At 34.9% G+C, this 19342-nt stretch overlaps 1 protein-coding gene and 1 long non-coding RNA gene across 2 annotated transcripts in view; one reads left to right on the top strand and one right to left on the bottom strand.

Annotated features, from left to right (window-relative positions):
- Window positions 1-19342, bottom strand: part of CNTN5 (contactin 5) — a 1221314-nt gene that overhangs the window by 486679 nt on the left and 715293 nt on the right. Inside the window, exon 4 of the mRNA XM_028517441.2 lies at window positions 1054-1275. Within this exon, the coding sequence (XP_028373242.1) occupies window positions 1054-1275 (222 nt within the window). The remainder of the gene's footprint in view (window positions 1-1053; window positions 1276-19342) is intronic.
- LOC118501225 overlaps window positions 1-19342 on the top strand; it is a 394674-nt gene that overhangs the window by 169888 nt on the left and 205444 nt on the right. The window lies entirely within an intron of this gene.

Genomic DNA, 19342 nt, shown 5'->3' with positions numbered 1-19342 from the left:
CATAAAACAAAAATTTAGTTGTTTCCTCTGCTGAAAGGTATACCTTTTTGAGTAATCTATCAAGAAAACAAAAACTGTTTTATCAAGATAATTTTCTGTGTTTTATGTTGTCTTCACTAGGTCTTTGATTACTTTGGAAGTTACATGGGAAATCTTGTCAGATAAGAAGTAATGTCTGTCTGTATATATTACAAGAGTTTCAGATATTATGTAAAATTTCTGGAAGCCTGATATGTCCTGGCAGAAAATGTCTGTGTCATCAAAATTGAGGCTTACACAATAATAGGATTAAACCTGAGTATCAAGGAAATGTCCTAGTTAACTTTCATGCAAAGGCAGATACAACAAAATCTGTAGATTTTGGCACATATAGATGAAATTCATTATGCTTTTGTAAAGAAATGACCACTCATTGCCATACTATGCCACATTGATTGTAACATGGCACTGCCTGTTTTTTAATAAGAGAAGGTAAGATGGGTAAACAATGGCTGTAAATTTAAAAAATAGTCAGGGCTATGAAACACTCAAGACAGCCATATGGTTCTTCTAAACTTTCTGGTAAACCTCACTTTGTTTTTGTTTTGTTTTGTTTTTCCCTTTCACCACACCACAGTTAATTTTCCCTCACCACAGTTAACTTTCAATTGAAATTCTCTTCCCCTCTGATACATAAATCTTCTCTCAGTTTCTTGCTAGTTTTAAAACCCTGGGATATCTTTCTCAAGGAGGTTTCAAAGAATGGGAGCCGTTCTTTGAAATGTTATCAAGAAAAAAAGGACCCTTATTTCCTAATCTCTATACCAGGTAATAGACTAACTTTGACAACCACCAATTAGTCAACACAGATAACCTAATCACACTGACTACCCTTTTCCTCTATGTCTTGCACTTTTCCAGATCTTAAAAATTCTCCCATTTTTTGTTTTAGGGGAGTTGAGTTTAACTTCTATCTACTATTGCAACATTTCTGACCCCTATTGTAATTGTCTTGAATAAAGTCTTCTTGTCTGTTTAACTCCAAGCAGTGTAATTTCCCCCCCCAACACTTACCATCTTGTTTGAAGGCATCCGATGAATGATAAAGATTGATGGGGGAATAATAATGTTGGGCTGTCCCTCGCCAGCTTGGTGAAGAAACACTCAACGTTCCTAAAGAAGGACTGCTGTATCGTGGTCTGGTCTTTGAACCAAAGAGGGATGAGGATGAACTCTTTTTAATTCTTAGCAAAGCAGCATATGAAGTAGGGAGACCAGGGAGAGCTCCAGAATATTCTGTAGAAGAGAAACAATAAAAAATTAATTCTGCCCTGGCTGGTGTAGCTGAGTGGAATAAGCGGGGGCTGCGAACCAAAGTGTCGCAGGCTCGATTCCCAGTCAGGGAACATGCCTTGGTTGCAGGCCATGACCCCCAGCAACCGCACATTGATGTTTCTCTCTCTCTCTCTTTCTCCCTCCCTTCCCTCTCTAAAAATAAATAAATAAAATCTTTAAAAAAATGAATTCTGAGGAGACTATTTCATTCTTTCCAATGGAAATTATTTCTTCTGAAGACATTGTTGAGAACCTCTCTTGGAGCTGCAACTAAATGCAAATTACAGTGAAAGTGAGAAAAATAAAATGTTTATAGTTTTATATAAATACATCTATATATACTTTTTATATTAAAATATAAATCTTTTATATTTTAAAATATTTTCTGGCCCCAGCTGGTGTGGCTCAGTGGATTGAGTGCTGGCCTATGAACCGAAGAGTTGCTAGTTGGATTCCCAGTCAGGGAAGACGCCTGCCGGGTCCCTAGTTGTGGGTGTGTGAGTGGCAACCACACATTGATGTTTCTCTCCCTCTCCTCCTCCTTTCCATTTTTCTAAAAAATAAATAAATAAAATCTTTAAAAAAATAAAATATTTTCTGGAAATTCTATCAGTTATAAAGTTGTGGTTCTGCAAGAAAAAAAGAAAGAAAAAATATGAAGGAAGAAAGGAAATAAAAGAAGGAAAGAAAGAAGAAAAGATGGAACATATCCAAAATTTCAAGCCTTTTATTTTCTTTGTCAAGAATATTTGAGAATTATCTTTTTGGTTGCCTTAATATTAAAATGTTCATTTAGATTCATTAGATCAGTTCCTTTTCATTATAAAAAGGGGGGGAGAAAAAAACCAACATTCTTGACTACATTCTATAAATATAGATTAGAAAGAAAATATATATATAAATATAGATCTGATCACCATCATTATCTATATTATATCACAAAACAGAAAATACATCTATCTAACATATCCTAAGTATTTTGACAAGATTGTAAGTCATGTCTCATAATCTTGAAGAGCAGTCAAATTCACTGTGGAATGTAAAGTTTGGATGAATTTGTTTTGTAGATTTTGTTGTACAATTTATAAAATTTAATGTTGTCAAATGGGGCTACTATCATGAAATTCCTGCTTTCATGGATTACTGAGAAGTGTCATGCTCATATTTTACTTAATTCCTAAGAACTTTCATTATGAAAGACATTTGTAGTGACTGCAGTGGGCTGGACTAATACCCCTTTATGTCTTCAGAGAAGAATCAGTTTAGTGTATACATCAAATGTTTAAAACTACAAACAAATGGTGATGAATTCTAAAGAACAATTTGAAATTTGAATTTTTTCTAGGCCCAATATCAATTGAATTTGACAGTTTGTTGATCTTAGAAATGCTTTTAAGAATCAAACATTTTTGTTCAGGGTATGAGACATTTGAACTTAATTTTAGATAAAATAAAACTTGTTATCTTGTTAATAGGCTTTCTCATAATTAAATGATTTAGAATCATTATACTGCCTCAGAAATGTTTTAGAATGCAAGAAAGATTTCTGTGATTTGAAAATAACCCATTAGGTGTTAAGTATCAAATTAAGTTTAACATTTTCTGATTTGTGAAATTGTAAATGTGATTTCTCTGAAGCTTGAAAAAGTATATTTTTAGATGATCTCCACATTTAATATAATATGTGTAGTCCAAGCCTATCCGAAGCTATAACAAGAATCACATCCCTTAGTATTTGTGTTCAACCACACATCTGGTGAATGGGGATCAATTTTAACTCAAAATAGCTAACCTCTCCTGGGCAAAGTATATGAGAACAGATTATGGGTAGACATAAAAAATTTTTGAACCTGAAATTAAATACAAGTTTTGGCACCTAGAGGAATAAGGAAACGAAAAGAGAATGAGTTTTCCTTTAAGGTAGTTTGTAGTTGTGGTCTTGAAGCCTATTCATTTCTCAGTGCCGTTTGCTGCCTTCTTTTTTAGCTGCTGACCCTGCTCACACACACACACACACACACAATCCCATGCTAGTGTTAACAATTGAAATGGAGTGTGAGAATGTGGGTTTATAGCTCTTAAAGCTAGATAAGGACAGTCAGTGGAAAGCTAGAAGAGCCATAATAAGGTTCAAACAAGCCAGGATCACCATTTAGTTATAAATCATATCTGTCCATATATATGTGTGTGCATACACACACAATACATACTCATAACACATACTATCCAAATGTACAGTAATTGGCATACATATTATATACATATACACACTCCCATATCTAATTGTATTATATATATAATTGTTATGTATATATATATTATACCTACTGTCCAACTGGTACAACAATTGGCTCACACCACTCCATGTAAATAGAGATGAGCCAAATGCTAGTTTGGCTTTATGCTCCTCATCGGGGCTTTATTTTTAATCTAATTGGTTGCATCTCTTGCAATGGAGACATCTTTTCAATCAATTAAAGGAAACCTTAAAGTTGTTACTATAAACTTGACAATTTATGCATTCACTTATTTATATATTCCATAAACATGTAAGAAGAATTTAGTAGGGGCAACACTCCAGGAATATAAATGCAAACAGGATATTACACCAACCTTCGAGGACTGTTTGGTTTAGTAGAGAAGAGAGCCAACCACGCTTAGAACTTTGATCCAATGTGAAATGAAAGCAAACTCAGGGACCTATTAGCTCCCTCCCATGGGTGACAAATCCTCTCATTCAGCCTATGGCCACCAGAAAATGCTTTTCAAATGAAGTTCTGTCTAAATTGAGTCCTGAAAGTCCATTGGTGATTAGTGCAGCAAAGCTCTGAGAAGAGAAGCAAAAATATTCTAGCTAAAGGGAAGAAAATATATGAAGACTGGGAAAGGAAAGGCAGAATGACATGCTTGGAAGGTTAAAATAGTCAAGATCTCAGCATCACGGGGAGAGGTGAGATTAGAGGAAAAGCTGAATAAGTTAGCAAGGGACCAGTGATGAAATGCCTAATACATCATGTTAAAATGGTATGCCTTTGAAAAGACACCAATATGTTTTAGAATGATCACTCTGGCCACAGTGCAATTTGGAATAAAACAAAAAGAAAAATGACTACTCAAGAGCCTAAAGCTGTAATAAAGGCAGAGCTCGGCCTGCAATGAGGAGATGACCATCAACATTAGAATACAATTAATAAGATGACTGACTGATAGATTGGAGGCAAGGAAGAGTAAGTAAGAAACTGAAGAAGATCTGTGCTACTAGAAGATGGATAAGAATGTAGGAAAACACACATGCTAGAGGTGAAAGTTCACTAATTCAGTTTTGGGCAATAGGAAAACTTGAGGTACTTCTATGGCACTCATGTTGATTATAAGATTCTGTAAACATAAGGGAAATGCAGGCTCATGAGAGATTATTAAATGGTAATCAATTAGGTGATTATTAAAAGTATTAGAATTGATGAGTTTGCCAAGGAAATATGCAAGATGAGAAATAAAATGTTGCAAATGGAGCTGTGAGGAGCACCAACATTTAAGAGAAAAGCAGACACAGTGGAACCTTGAAAGGAAAGAGAAGCAGGAAAGCGGGAAGTCACTGAGGGGAAGGAAAGAGAGTTGTTACCACAGATGAAAGACCAGTGGACCATGTGGATGATCAGTGCAGAGAGACTACCCTGTGGATAGGGGGTGCCCAACAGTCAAAGACACCCCTTATACAATGCACAGTGGGTATGAAAATGAGGTCAGAGTCGGGAGGTAAAAAGAACCTTCCAAGCCCCGAAGAGAGTCTGGAACCCCTAAACTGCCAATTCCATTGCAGCAGACATACAGACCCTGACCTTAGCCTGTGGTCTTCATCAGTCTCCTGGTCTGAGTGAAACTAACACTCAGTTCAGTGAGGTCTCCATCTTAGGAGTGTTAACTCTTCTACCCGATGCCCTCCTAGTCACCCAGCCCCTTTTTCTGACATCTCTAATTTTCTTACTCCTCAATCTCAAATCTGGGGATCTTCAGCTGTGGAAATCCTCAGCTCTGGAAAATAGATGTATTAGCATATATAAATGGGAAAATAGTGTTTCAATTACCAGATGTTGTTTAACCCTCAACTTTGATAGACTGAGTTGATTTAACACCTGCAGGGCTCTGTTGAGGGTGAAAAGTTCAGTAACCTCTTCCTAAACTTAAATTTGTTGCATTTTTGTCCATCTCATTTGATCTTTTTCTCTCTAGGATATCAACCCCTTCAAAATGTAAAAGCTACTGGCATAATACTCTTTCACTGTCCTGTACCCCTTATCTTTCCTCAATTTCCTCTCTATTCAGTTTAGAGTTTGTGGTCCTTACTTACTCCCCTGTCTTTACGTTCTATGGTTTTCACTCCTCTCTAATTTAAATCCAAGTATCAACATACTCTGTTCCTGAATGCAGCTGGAGAACAACACAGAATCATGGGTAAAGGTCTCAGTTCATGGTATTAACTGCAAGTGAGATTTTTAAGCTTCCTAGTAATACTATCACATATCTCAATTCATTTACTATCCCACCCTACTGGACGCATTACATCTTATCTTCTGTCCTCAAGCTCTACACTTTCTTGGAATTCCTATTTTGTTGAGAAAATAAAAACAATCTGAAGAGAGAGTTCCTCACATGGTCCCACACTTATACCTACGCTCATATGTTCTGCCTTGCTTTCATGGATGTGCTGTGAATAAACTGTGCATCTATTAGAGGCCCAGTCCTCCAACAGAGTACATTGAATCCCATTTCATTGCATACCATTGTGACTGCTCAAAAGCATCTTTCTAGAAAAATATCCTGTTCAGGCATGGGCAAAAGGGGATTTATGGTCATTTGTACAAAACTAATACAAATAAATAATACAATGATTAATAAATAATACAAGAATAAACTGTTTCACATACTCACAACTGTAAACCGGCTTTTGTCTACTCCTGCATATCTTCAACACTAATTTTTATCTTCCTGTTTGATGATTCCAATAACCATACAAAAATTCCTCTAACCTTTAAAGCTATCTTGACCTTACCAGTCCTTCCACCTATTTCCTTTACAGCAACACTTCTTGAAAAGAGCCATTGATGGTCACTGTATTCAATTCCTCTCCTCCCTTTCTCCTTGAGCCTCTCCAAGAAGTCTTGATTATATGATTCTACAATAATGAGTCTTTTCGAGGCTAACAATAACCAGGTCATCGCTAAATCTAAGGATTAATTTTTACTGTACTAGACCTGTTAGCAGTATTCAACAGGGTTAACTATTCTTTTTTAATTTAAACATTATCTTTGTGTGATTGCAGAATTGTAAAATTAATGTTTATATTTCTATTTCATTGACTACTCCTTATCTCCTTTGTCAATTCTTTGTGTCCTCATCTTCAAGATGTTGGTATGTTCTGGGGGAAAAAAATCTTTCCCATTTAAACTATCCCTTAAATGATCTCATTCATGAACATCAGCTCCCTCCCCAATGAATTCTAGCTTTCCTTTAGTTTCAGTTACTTACACCCAGCTTGAAGGTTTTTTAAACATTTTATTGATTATACTATTACAGTTCTCCCATTTTCCCCCCTTCACTCCCTTCCACCCTGCACACCCCCGCCCACCCACATTGCCCTGCTTTAGTTCATGTCCATGTGTCATACATATACATTCTGTGACTTGTACATTTCTCATACTATTTTTAACCTCTCCCTGTCTATTTTCTACCTACCGTCTATGCTACTTATTCCCTGTACCTTTTTCCCATCTCTCCCCTTCCCACTCCCCTGCTGATAAACCTACAGGTGATCTCCATTTCTGTGGTTCTGTACTATTCTAGTTGTTTGCTTAGTTTATTTTTGTTTTTGTTTTAGATGTGGTTGTTAATGATTGTGAATTTACTGTCATTTTATTGTTCATATTTTTTATCTTTTTTCTTAGATAAACCCCTTTAATGCTTCATATAATAAGGGCTTGGTGATGATGAACTCCTTTAACTTGACCTTATCTGGGAAGCACTTTATCTGCCCTTCCATTCTAAATGATAGCTTTGCTGGATAGAGCAATCTTGGATGTAGGTCCTTGCCTTTCATGACTTGGAATACTTCTTGGCAGCCCCTTCTTGCCTGCATGGTTTCTCTTGAGAAATTAGCTGATAGTCTTATGGGCACTCCTTTGTAGGTAATGATCTCCTTTTCTCTTGCTGCTTCTAGAATTCTCTTTTTATATTTAATCTTGGGTAATGTTATTATGATGTATCTTGGTGTGTACTTCCTTGGGTCCAACTTCTTTGGGACTCTCTGAGCTTCCTGGACTTCCTGGAAGTCTAGTTCCTTTGACAGATTGGGGGAAGTTCTCCTTTATTATTTGTTCAAATAACTTTTCTACTTATTGCTCTTCCTCTTCTTCTTCTGGCACCTCTGTAATTCAGATGTTGGAACATATAAAGATGTCCTGGAGATTCCTAAGCCTCTCCTTATTTTTTTGAATTCTTATTTCTTCATTCTTTTCTGATGGGATGTTTCTTTCTTCCTTCCGGTCCACACTGTTGATTTGAGTCCCAGTTTCTTCCCCATCACTATTGGTTCCCTGTACATTTTCCTCTATTTCACTTAGCATAGCCTTAATTTTCATCTAGTTTGCAACCAAATTTAACCAATTCTGTGAGCATCCTGATTACCAGTGTTTCGAACTGTGCATCTGATAGGTTGGCTACCTCTTCATTGCTTAGTTGTATTTTTTCTGGGGCTTTGATCTGTTTTCATTTGGGCCATTTTTTTTTTTGTCTTGATGCATCTGTTACATAGTAAGGGGCAGAGCCTTAGGTGTTCACCCGGTGGGGTAATCCACATTGCTGAGTTGTGATGCTGTATGTGAGGGGAAGGTTCCAAGAGGGAACAATGCGCTTGCTCCTCTCTCTGCCAGATTTTAGTCACTTCCCCCGCTTCTCCCAAGCAAATTGGGCCCTTCTGGTGCTGATTCCCTTGTGGGTGGGCTCGTGTACATTCTTGAACTTTGTGGTCTCTCCAACAAACTCTCCTGTGAGGATAAGAGTCTCTCCCTGTGCCTCAACCCTCACAGGTATTTTCAGTCAGTGTTTTGAGGCTTTATTTCCCCATGCTGGAGCCCTGGGTTGTACGGTCTGTCCCACGCCCCAGTTTTACCTGGTTTATCTGCACTCGAATGTGGGACCACTCAGTCTGCCAGCTGCAGCCTTGCCTGGAGTCCTCTGTACCCCTCCTACCTGTCTGGATGACTGTTTCTTCTTTAACTCCTTGGTTGTTGGACTTCCATACAGTTTGGTTTTCTGTCTGTTCTGGTTGTTTTTTGTTTTTAAATTGTCATTGTCCTTTTGGTTGTGCAAGGAGGCACAGTGTGTCTATCTATGCCTCCATCTCAAAGTTTTTGATATTCCAATCTTTTCCTATGCTTGTTCTAACTCCTACAGTAGGAGAGGTCTTTATGCCCTCTCCTTTTGTGGTTATGCCTCAGCTCTTAAAAAATTCCTGACCTCTGTGCCTGAAGGGTATCTTCTGAGATAGATCATTTGGCAAATATTACTCAGGACTCAGAACCTGTTTTAGTCACACTTCAAGGGCTGTCATTTAAGAAAAGGAGGATAGGTTGCATCTAAATTCTGCACCCAAGATTTCACAAAGTCTGAGAGAACTATAAATACTGAATGGCAATGATGGGCTCCGGAGTGAATTCCTTCCACATAACTTCTTGCTTTCTTTCAGCAAACACAAACATCATCCCTGCTCCTCAAACCCCATCCCAGTTCACTCCATCTTACTCAGCATTGTTTGTCTTTTCTCAATGAATCTTTATGGAATTTCTACTATCTATTAGAAACTGTGGATACAGTTGTGAGGAAGTCACAAATGGTCCCTGCCTTCATAAAATTTGCAACCTTAGAATATTGGAAAAAGATTACAAATTGTAAAGTGTTAGTAGAGGAATATTAAATAAACAAACAAAATTATTCTAAAACATATAAAACTATGAACTATGATACATATAATCAAGTAAAAAGAAAGGAAAAAAGAGTGCCTTGGGAAGACACTTGCCAACTTCTTTTTTTTTTTTCCTTTCTACTTTGCTGCCATCATGACTCAGTTCCTGGAGACAAATCCCTTCTCTTGGCACCATGCATATATTCTCCTACAGCCTGGCCACTCATTTCATTAATTGAGAACTTTGGTTGAGAGCAGCTCTGTCAGCAATCTTCATAATATATGCTCCAAAGTTAGATGCCCTGGACTTACATCTGGAATCTACCTGATATCAGCATTGTGGTTTTGAGTAATGTATGAATAGTTCTGTGGCTCAGTGTCCTTGCCTTTTGAATGAAGATAACAATAATATCTGCCTCTTAGGTTGTCATGGAGATCAAAAAAATTAATATACATTAAATGCTTAAATCTTATCTGGTTCATAGTAAAAACTCAATAAATGATAACTATTTTTAGTTACTTTTTATTATTACCCTGTGCGATTATGTGGTAGACACGATTGGACAGTGTGCATATGATCTTTTATCTGATTGGGTTACAAAATACAAATATATAAATACTGAATTTTAATAATCATTTTACTTTGAGGAATTAAAAGAGTGGAAAATGGAAGGGGAAAGTTACATTTTAATTTTCCCCACAGGTACAGTAGCATAAGTGAATTTAAACAAATGGCCACTGATGGAAATTATTGAGTTATAGAAAATAGAATGCCTATAAATTCTTGTGTTTCTATTGGCTAAAGCAAGACCATCCACCTTTTCTGCATATTCCTGTTCAGGGTTTGGAAAGAAATGTGTCTCATAATTCCCTTTTAGAAAATCTTCATTATTTGCTCAAACTTTTAATGAATATCTATGCTGAAGATGTCAGTAGAATATAGTTATATGTTAATCATTTTTTCTTCTATTTTCTCACTTATAGTTCAGACCTTAGGGAACATGCATTACAGTTATTTCTAAAGTGGTCTAGAGATTTTGAGATAAAACCCAATTAACCTGGTGCTCTCATACCATGAAATTCCAGCTGGAGGTTGGGTAGGAGTAAATATTAATGCCTTCATTAAATATTTTCTAATCAAATGATCCTGGGACCACTGAACTTATATTATTTAATAAAATTGTAGTCTATTAAGTCAGAGTGACATTGTCATCACTTGCAATTCTGGAACAAATAGCACTGCTTTTTCATTACCTAAAAGGTTGTTTTATAGATATTAAGTTGCCATTGAATGTAAGTAATATTCATGAAATAATAATGAATTAGAAATAGTAGAACTAGAATTTCTTCTGGCAATATTTATGAGTAAATAAAGATAAAAATATCATCATAAAGGACACATTTAAATATATTTGATCACTTACTATATTTAAGTTTTTTTTAATTTTCTGATACAAAGAAACTTTGGATTTTTATCTCTGTTTCTAAGTGTGAAAAACATGTTTACAGGGAACTATAAAGTTCTTAAAATATTGATGATGAAACTAGAGCACCACTTTTGGATTTTATATTTGAAACTTTTCTTTTATTTCACCATGCAGTGCTGTTACTTTTTGGAGTAAAAGGAGGGTAAACAACACCAACAATTCATGAAATGATAGATCTTTGTATACATTCATTTATTCCTTATAGTTCTAGTTTGACTGTAAAAATTTACTCAAGCTCTTATATAAGAATAAACATAAATAAACTATAGATTTGAAGCCAAACTGAAGCCAAACTTCAGCATTTGGCTTCAATGCTAAAACCAAATGATACGTGATGCTCTGAATAATTTTAATGCTTAATCACTGACTCATAAGTCATGGAAGCAAAAATGCCACCATAGACTGATGACACTGTGTACAGAAAGAGCAGAAGTCATACCGAATCCAAGTCCTCAGTCCGACCTAACTTGGCACCAAAGTCAGCATAAAGAAATTTGATACCTGGCCTTTTTCAGGGTAATTGGTAAGGCTGTTCTCTCTTTGATGAGAAGTAATGTTAACTGTGCAACTTTAGCCTGCTACTGTTGATGATGCTTGCGTGGATGAATGTAACACCTCAGTGAAGCCAGCTGTATGAAACATATTCAGAAATGGTGAATAATTTATAAATGATGTGCACCATTTCAATTTGGTTGTCTGCCTCCATGGCAGAGGAGAGTTTAAAATGGTCTGAGTCAGAAGCATTCTATGCCTCAACTCAGCACTTTCTTTAAGAAATGTTTTATGTGTAAACATTGTAGTGTTTTAGCTGCAGAAGCTGAAAGATGTGCAGGGGATGAAACAACATTTTTAACGCACCAAAGTCAGATGTCTAAACTGTAATACTTCTAAGCTCTAAGGAAAAAATCCAACAGCAACATATTTACAGTCTTCTTTGCATAAGATTAAAAAATAGATATATTTACAGGGTAAAAACAACAACAAACAAAAAACAACATAGCTCTAAATTACTTCTACTACTCCTTCTCAGGTACACTGTTTACAATTGAAGTCATAACAATTTACATTATGGAGAACTTTATCTTTTTCTTCTGAATGGTAAATGCTTTCATGATATATAGTTCTATCATGAAAGTTATTACACTTTAAACTGGATATTATATGTGCTTTTATTGCAAAAATAGAGTCTTTTGCAGTTCTGTTTTGCATTTTCACTATTGTTAGTTTTTAAAATCTATAGTATTTTGATGATATCTCTTTAAGTTAGCAAAAGAATAAAGTGTGATTGCATTAAATTGATATTTCTTTCATAATATGGATATTGTTTTCTAATCACTGAGGAAATTAGAAAAGGAGCTCATTGTGAAATATAACCAAATTAATTTACTGATTAAAGAATTCCCTCTTGTTTTGGATAATTAAAGGTTTCAGTGAAGTTTTAACTTTTAATGATTATATTAGCTTTTACTTTCCTAGTACCTGTGCACTTAAGATAGTTCACAGACAATTTGATAATAAACCAAATGAAGCTGATAATTTTTAGCAATAAATGCTGAGATTAAAAAATAATTAAACAAAATGTCTTCCCCAATTTTAAAAATACTCTATGAGAATGCTATATCTTCTTTATACACAGAGATATAAAATATAAAATGGATATCTCATTATGTCCCATGTTTCTTGTGCTGTTCAGTATTGTCCCTACAGTCTATAAAATTGTAGTTACAGAAAATTCAACAGCAATCTATAAAACAGCAATCTATAAAATTGTAGGGACAACACTACCTAAAAAACTAAATTCATCACTAAATCATTTTGGATTTATGAATGAAATTTAAGATTGTCATTATATTCACAGAATTTTAGGTAGCTAAGAATAATTTTGAAATGCACTGGCTACATAGACAAATATAATGTAATATGTGGTTTAACATTTATTGAACATACACAAAATGATCAACTATTATGTATCACAAATTGAAAGGTAACTATGGAACACAAAGATGAATAAAACATACTGATAGCCATTCAAATGAAAAATTTACTGACAGTTTGAGAGAAAAGGTCTTCATGGGGTTTAGTGCTTTGCAAATAGAGGATGTGTGTGAAGTAATTTTTGCACTTTCATAGGCTGAAGACATACAGCAATAAGGGGACAGAATGCCACAATCTCCATCCAATTGAGATGATAAAGGTTTCTCTTAGGCCTGATGGAATCCTCCCTCTCTGTTGGCACTAGCTTATTCAGATATGTGTCTCTGTAAGGAAATTGGTAAGGTCCTAGAAAGGACCTTCCCACTTGGGTTGGTGCCTTAGCTCCTGGTATGTGCAGCTGCTCTGAGCAAATCAATTTCCTTATATATTACCACTAAGGAAATTTTCACTTTGGTTTCTTCAGCTGTTTGTTACTCTTTCCAGTGATCACAGTCTCATTGTGATGGTCAAGCCACAAGCCACAATATTGAAAGGGAGAGTGAAATAGATGCATGAATGAATTACTGTTCAAACTAACTTGTCTGGGAACATCTATGATGAAGCATTTGATGCAATAAAAAGAGGCCTTGGAGCTAGAGATTGGAATTTGAACTAAGTTTTGTTCACATCTCACAAATGGAAAATAATCATTTAAAAAATAAAATGTGTATATGAATTTTATTTTGCTACTTAGCACATGAAAAAGTTGTTTAGAAATCCCTTCAAGGGGCCTTAGGTATTGAAGCCCTCAAATGATCTCACTACAGTAAGACAGTTTTTCTTCAAAGCCAGCCCGACAGCTTTGGCCATAGTAACTGTATACTAGTGAGGCAGGTACTGGAATAAATTAAAACTTTGCAACTAACTGCAATTTCTTCAAAGAAGACATCAAAAGATAATTTCTCAATGGCATTTTAGTAAAGTTAGGCAGATTTTCATTTAACCAAAGAAATACTTGCAAATCTTTTAAATTCACTCATCTGCTGTGGTTGTGGTATTCTAGCCTAAACTGACAACTGACCTGGTTCAGTCACTTAGTTAATGATACAGACATCAAAGTGGGCTGAAATGTTGCAGCCTGATTCTTGGTGTCACTTTCTCTGTCAGGGCCTGCACTGCTGCCTCATCTGTGCCACTTAGCATCTAACAAACTCTGTTTCCAGAAAGCAGCTTCCAACTGTGGAACTGCTCTTTCTAGCTACTTACAGATCATAACTCGACTACTTCGCAACTCAATGTTTTACTTACATGTGAATTTAATTTCAAAAGAATAGGCACCTCAATCCATGAGCGTGTTTAGCTCAGCTGCCATTTAATCCTTTTGTTCAGAGTAGTCATTCTATTAATCCTTTTTCTTATGGAAAAAATTATGAGGTTCAGATTCAAAGGAAATAACAGTAATTTAAATTCCTCATGAATTCTAATATTAAACCTTCCGATTTAAAAAATATATGCTCACTGTAGAATCAAAATCATCTCCCATCCTGGTACCCAGAAGTAGGACATTTTGCCAAACCAAACTTTGAGATTCCTCATTTGATTTATAGACAGATGTACCAACAGAGACATAAGTAGATACGTTGTTTTGTTTCAAAGAAAATGGGATTAGTTTATACATGTAAAATTCTGATTTTTATTTAATATTATATTGTAAATATTGAATCTTGTTACAAATGTTCTTCAGAAGCATTTTATTGATAACATAACATTCCAATGATGTGTGTTGTTATAATTTATTTAACCATATCCCTATGGTCACATTAAATTATCTGTCATGTATAATGCTGCAGAAATACATTATACTATTTTTGTCTATGTTACTAGTAATTTCTGTAGCAGGACATCATAGAAATGGAGTTTTTGAATATGAAATAGCTCTTGCTACAATTTTTTCTCTAGGAAAATTGACTTAATTATACTCCTGCTAACATCATGAGAAAGTAATAATTTTTAACATTGTGGTATCATATTTTGTATACCATTTTATTAGATGATTGCTAATGTCAATTATCCTTTAAAGTACCTTAATAAGCCCTGGCTGGTGTGTTTTTGTGGATTGAATGCCAGCCTGCAAAGCTAAGCCAGTCACTGGTTAGATTCCCAGCCAGGGCACATGCCTGGATCCAGCCAAGTCCCCAGTAGGGGGTATGCGAGAGGCAGCCACACATTGTTTCTCTCCCTCTTTTTCTCCCTCCCTTCCTCTCTAAAAATAAATAAATAAAATCTTAAAAATTTAAGAATTCTTAATGAAAAATCATATTTCATTATTGTTTGGATTTGCATTTTGATTATTAGTCATATACTTCATTTTCTCACATGTCTGTATTTCCTCATTGGATTATGTATAAAATAGTTTTCCTTTTTATCCTATTGAGTTGATTTCTTTTCCTTGATTCTTAAAAGCACTTTGTACACAATGACTAGCAACAATTCCATTTACCATAGTGTGAATTTTAATTTGATGGTAGTATACTATAGATGATTACTTTCTTATGTAGGTAAATTTCTTGATCATTTTCTTTATGATTTCCTTTACTTATTTATTTATTTATTTATTTATTTTGGCTGTTTAAATTTCTTTTTTGAATTTATTTATGACTGCTTCCATATACAGAAATATAAGTCAAATTGACCATAAAAGCACTACATATACTTACTTTTCTCTGTGTCACTTGTGTCATTTTTAAATGCTAAGTTTTTTTTTTAGATCATCAACTGAGGACATGCTTATTGATTCTAGAGAGAGGGAAAGAGAATGGAGAAGGATAAAGAGAGAAAAATCGATGTGAGAGAAGCATTAATCAGTTGCATCTTGCATACAAACCAATGGGGTACTGAACCCCCCAATCTAGGCATACACCTTGACTGGGAATTGAACACATGACCTTTCAGTCTACAGGACAACACTCCAACCAACTGAGCCACACAGGCCAGGGCTCAAATGCTAATTTAAAGGAAATTCATATTAGCATATAATGATACAAGTTTTACTTTTTCTTTTCCAGTGAAAAGAGGAAAAATTTTTTGAGTAGTACTGTAATGTTCAAAATGGTTTTTGAATTTCTAAGAAATGGTGTTAATTTTTTTTTAATTCTTATGTTAGGTACAAAGTTGCCTGAGGTTGAAGATTTATTTGACATGGAAGGGAGAGCAAGTCAGTGGATATTTAATTCAAATTAATAAAGAATGAATTTATGCCAAACTCACAGGCCAAAATATACTTTAAACTGCCCTCTCTAAGGTAAGAAGAGCGTTTCAAAACTAGTGTGACTCCATATGGTTCTACAGGAAAGGTAAAACTGTTTTATAACACAATGCTTGAAAATCTGTATTACTAGTGGAATTTTACATGCTGTCAAAATATTTCTTTTTAAAATTGTATTTGAGATTGTCACTAAGCCTACTCACACCTTAGTGCTGCACTTTATTGTGGCTACAAGTTTTAATTTCATGACAATGCAAAAAAATTGACTTTTTAGGTGACATTTTTATTCTTTTTTTAAAATGACAGTTGGTCAGTGGCTAAGGCTCAATGACATTTATCACCTACCTAATTAAAATGTAGACACTTTTATAATAATTGCAAATGTGACCTTCATTTGTGTATTTTTGCTAGCTAGCATGTTTAGCCAAATGTCACAAAGAACTCTAATCCATTCTTTCCCATAATGTTTAATTATATCATATTGAAAATATTCATTCTTCATTTACCATGGCTGGTGAAATCACAGTGCTTCCCTGGAGAGTGGGGAGCAGTAGTTCCAGTACCCTAATGAGCAGTGATTGCAAGGCTGTGTCTACTAGCTGCCAAAATAACCAGATGAAAATGAGAAGTCATTCAATGAATAAGTTAGTTTGCCTTTATGATGCCAAATAATAGCTCTGATTTGTTTCCTCTGTACCAATAAGGGATTTGACATGGGCTCAACTGTTTGGGCTTTCCTTAAAAATACTCCAGATCTCTCCTCTCACCTTACTACCTTTATATCTAATTGCCTGGGTGAAATCTCCCAGATGTTCCAAAGATATTTGCAGCTTTACCGCAACCTCCATACCTACCAAACTTTACTTTCTCCCTACCCGTTAGCATTGCTCTAGTTAACTATCTTCTTTCAAATACTCCTCAGATCCTTCCAATCCATGCCCCAGAGTATCATGAAATAATATGCTGTCATGTGTTGCTCATGAAGTGGTAAATATGTTATAAAAATGTAATTTGAGGGATGTCTACTTATACATATATAATGACTTTTATTTATAGAACTAAAGATTCATAAACCATTTTATCTTAGTTTATAAAATATAATTATGATTCGAAGATAACATCAAATGTATTTAATAGATAATTTAACCTTTTATTATATTTAACAATATTTTAGTGCTCCCATATTAAGAGATTTATCCGTATTAAGAAAACATGCAAGGTTGATGTAAAAGAACTTAACACTCTTGAAAATTTTTGTGATCTCCATTACTATAATTCTGTTTCTATCCTAGTTATTTGCTTAGTTTTTTTTTTTTTTTAGGTTCAGTTGTTAATAGTTGTGAGTTTGTTGTCATTTTATTGTTCATATTTTTATCTTCTTTTTCTTAGATAAGTCCCTTTAACATTTCATATAATAAGGGCTTGGTGATGATGAACTCCTTTAACTTGACCTTATCTGGGAAGCATTTTATCTGCCCTTCCATTCTAAATGGTAGCTTTGCTGGATAGAGTAATCTTGGATGTAGTCCATTGCCTTTCATGATTTCAAATAGTTCTTTGCAGTCCCTTGTTGCCTGCAAGGTTTCTTTTGAGAAATCAGCAATAGTCTTATGGGAACTCCTTTGTAGGTAATTGTCTCCTTTTCTTTTGCTGCTTTTAAGATTCTTTCCTTATCTTTAATCTTAGGTGATGTAATTATGATGTCCATTAATGTATGCTTCCTTAGGTTCAACTTCTTTGGGACTTTCTGAGCTTCCTAGGCTTCCTGGAAGCCTAGTTCCTTTGCCAGATGGGGAAGTTTTCCATCATTATTTTTTTCAAATAGGTTTTTAATTCCTTGCTCTTTCTCTTCTCCTTCTGGTACCCTTAAGCAAACAACTAGAACGTGAACAGAATCACGGAAATGGAGATCACATGGAGGGTTATCAATGGGGAGGAGGAGAGGGGAGGATGGGGGAAAAGGTATAGGGAAAAAGAAGCATAAATGGTAAGTACAAACTAGACAGTGGAAAGCTGAGAATAGTATAGGGAATGGAGAAGCCAAAGAACTTATATGTACGACCCATGGACATGAACTAAGCGGGGGTGGGGGGATGGCTGGACACAGTATGTGGGTGAGAGGAGGGTGCAGGGTAGAGGAAATAAAGGGAAGAAAAAATCAGACAACTGTAATACCATAATCAATAAAATGTATTTTGTGTGTAGTTTTGAGATTATAACTATAAAATTAAATCTATCATAATATCAAAGTATATACTCTAGTAATGTTTTTTGTTACACTTAAAAGTGTCTTTTAGGTATGTAATGTACAATATGATGATACCACTAACACTGTGGTATGATATATAAGGGAGAAAATCCTAAGAGTTCTCATCATGAGAATTTTTTTTCTATCTATTCTTTTCATTTTATCTATATGAGAAGGTGAATTTTAGCAAAATATACTATAGTAATCATTTCACAATAATCTATGTAAATCATCATGCTGTATGTTTTAAACTTATATAGTGATGAATTTCAATTATTTCTCTATAAAACTGGGGAAACATAAGTATGTTAATCTTATACTGATGTTTGGATGTGCCCATAGAATACAGAAAATTGTTCAGATTAGGTATAATTTTAGTTTTTTAGAAGATTTTATTTGTTTGTTTTTAGACAGAAGGGAAGGGAGGGAAGAAGAGAGGGAGAGAAACATCAGTGTGTGGTTGCCTCTCGTGTACTCTCCCACCAAGGACCTGGCCTGCAACCCAGGCATGTACCCTGACTGGGAATCAAACCAGCAACCCTTTGGTTCACAGGGTGGTGCTCAATCTACCAAGCCACACCAGCTAGGGCAAGGTATAATTTTAGAAGCTGAATGTGTTTTTGATGAATGGCAAAATAGTTCAACAATCTAACTTTTTTTTTGATAAGTTGTGCATTTCTCAAATATCGCACTGTTTAGTAACACAGCTGAGATGCTGAGACAAGTTTAATTTTTTCACTAGTAATATTTTTATATTAAATTTTTAATATGCTGCAAATATGAACACATATTCAGTCAATTCATTTTTCCATTGGTCAATTTATTAAATATATTTCCCTAAATAAATACATTTACCATATTATAAACAAAATTAGAATGCCACAGCTATATTCAGTTTTGTTAATTATTCTTCTGAGTCAATAAATTGTAACTATATAGAAACTCCCAGAATTTTGATAATACTAGAAAAGTAGAAGATTGGAGGCATGTTTTACTCAATGTTTTCTAATGTGTGCTGTGATGGAATTTTCACTGGTGTCAAGAAAAGACTTTAAACCATAGCTGAGAGTTCACTCAGTTCCTCATCACAAGCATGGAAACATGTTCCCTCGCTGAGGAACCACTGTGATGGGGCCTGATGTGTGGAAAACAATAGA

This window comes from Phyllostomus discolor, chromosome 6 (genome assembly GCF_004126475.2).
Source record: "Phyllostomus discolor isolate MPI-MPIP mPhyDis1 chromosome 6, mPhyDis1.pri.v3, whole genome shotgun sequence".
Lineage (NCBI taxonomy): Eukaryota > Metazoa > Chordata > Mammalia > Chiroptera > Phyllostomidae > Phyllostomus > Phyllostomus discolor.
The sequence above is the reverse complement of the archived record's forward strand: the minus strand, read 5'-3'. Positions and strand labels throughout refer to the sequence as shown.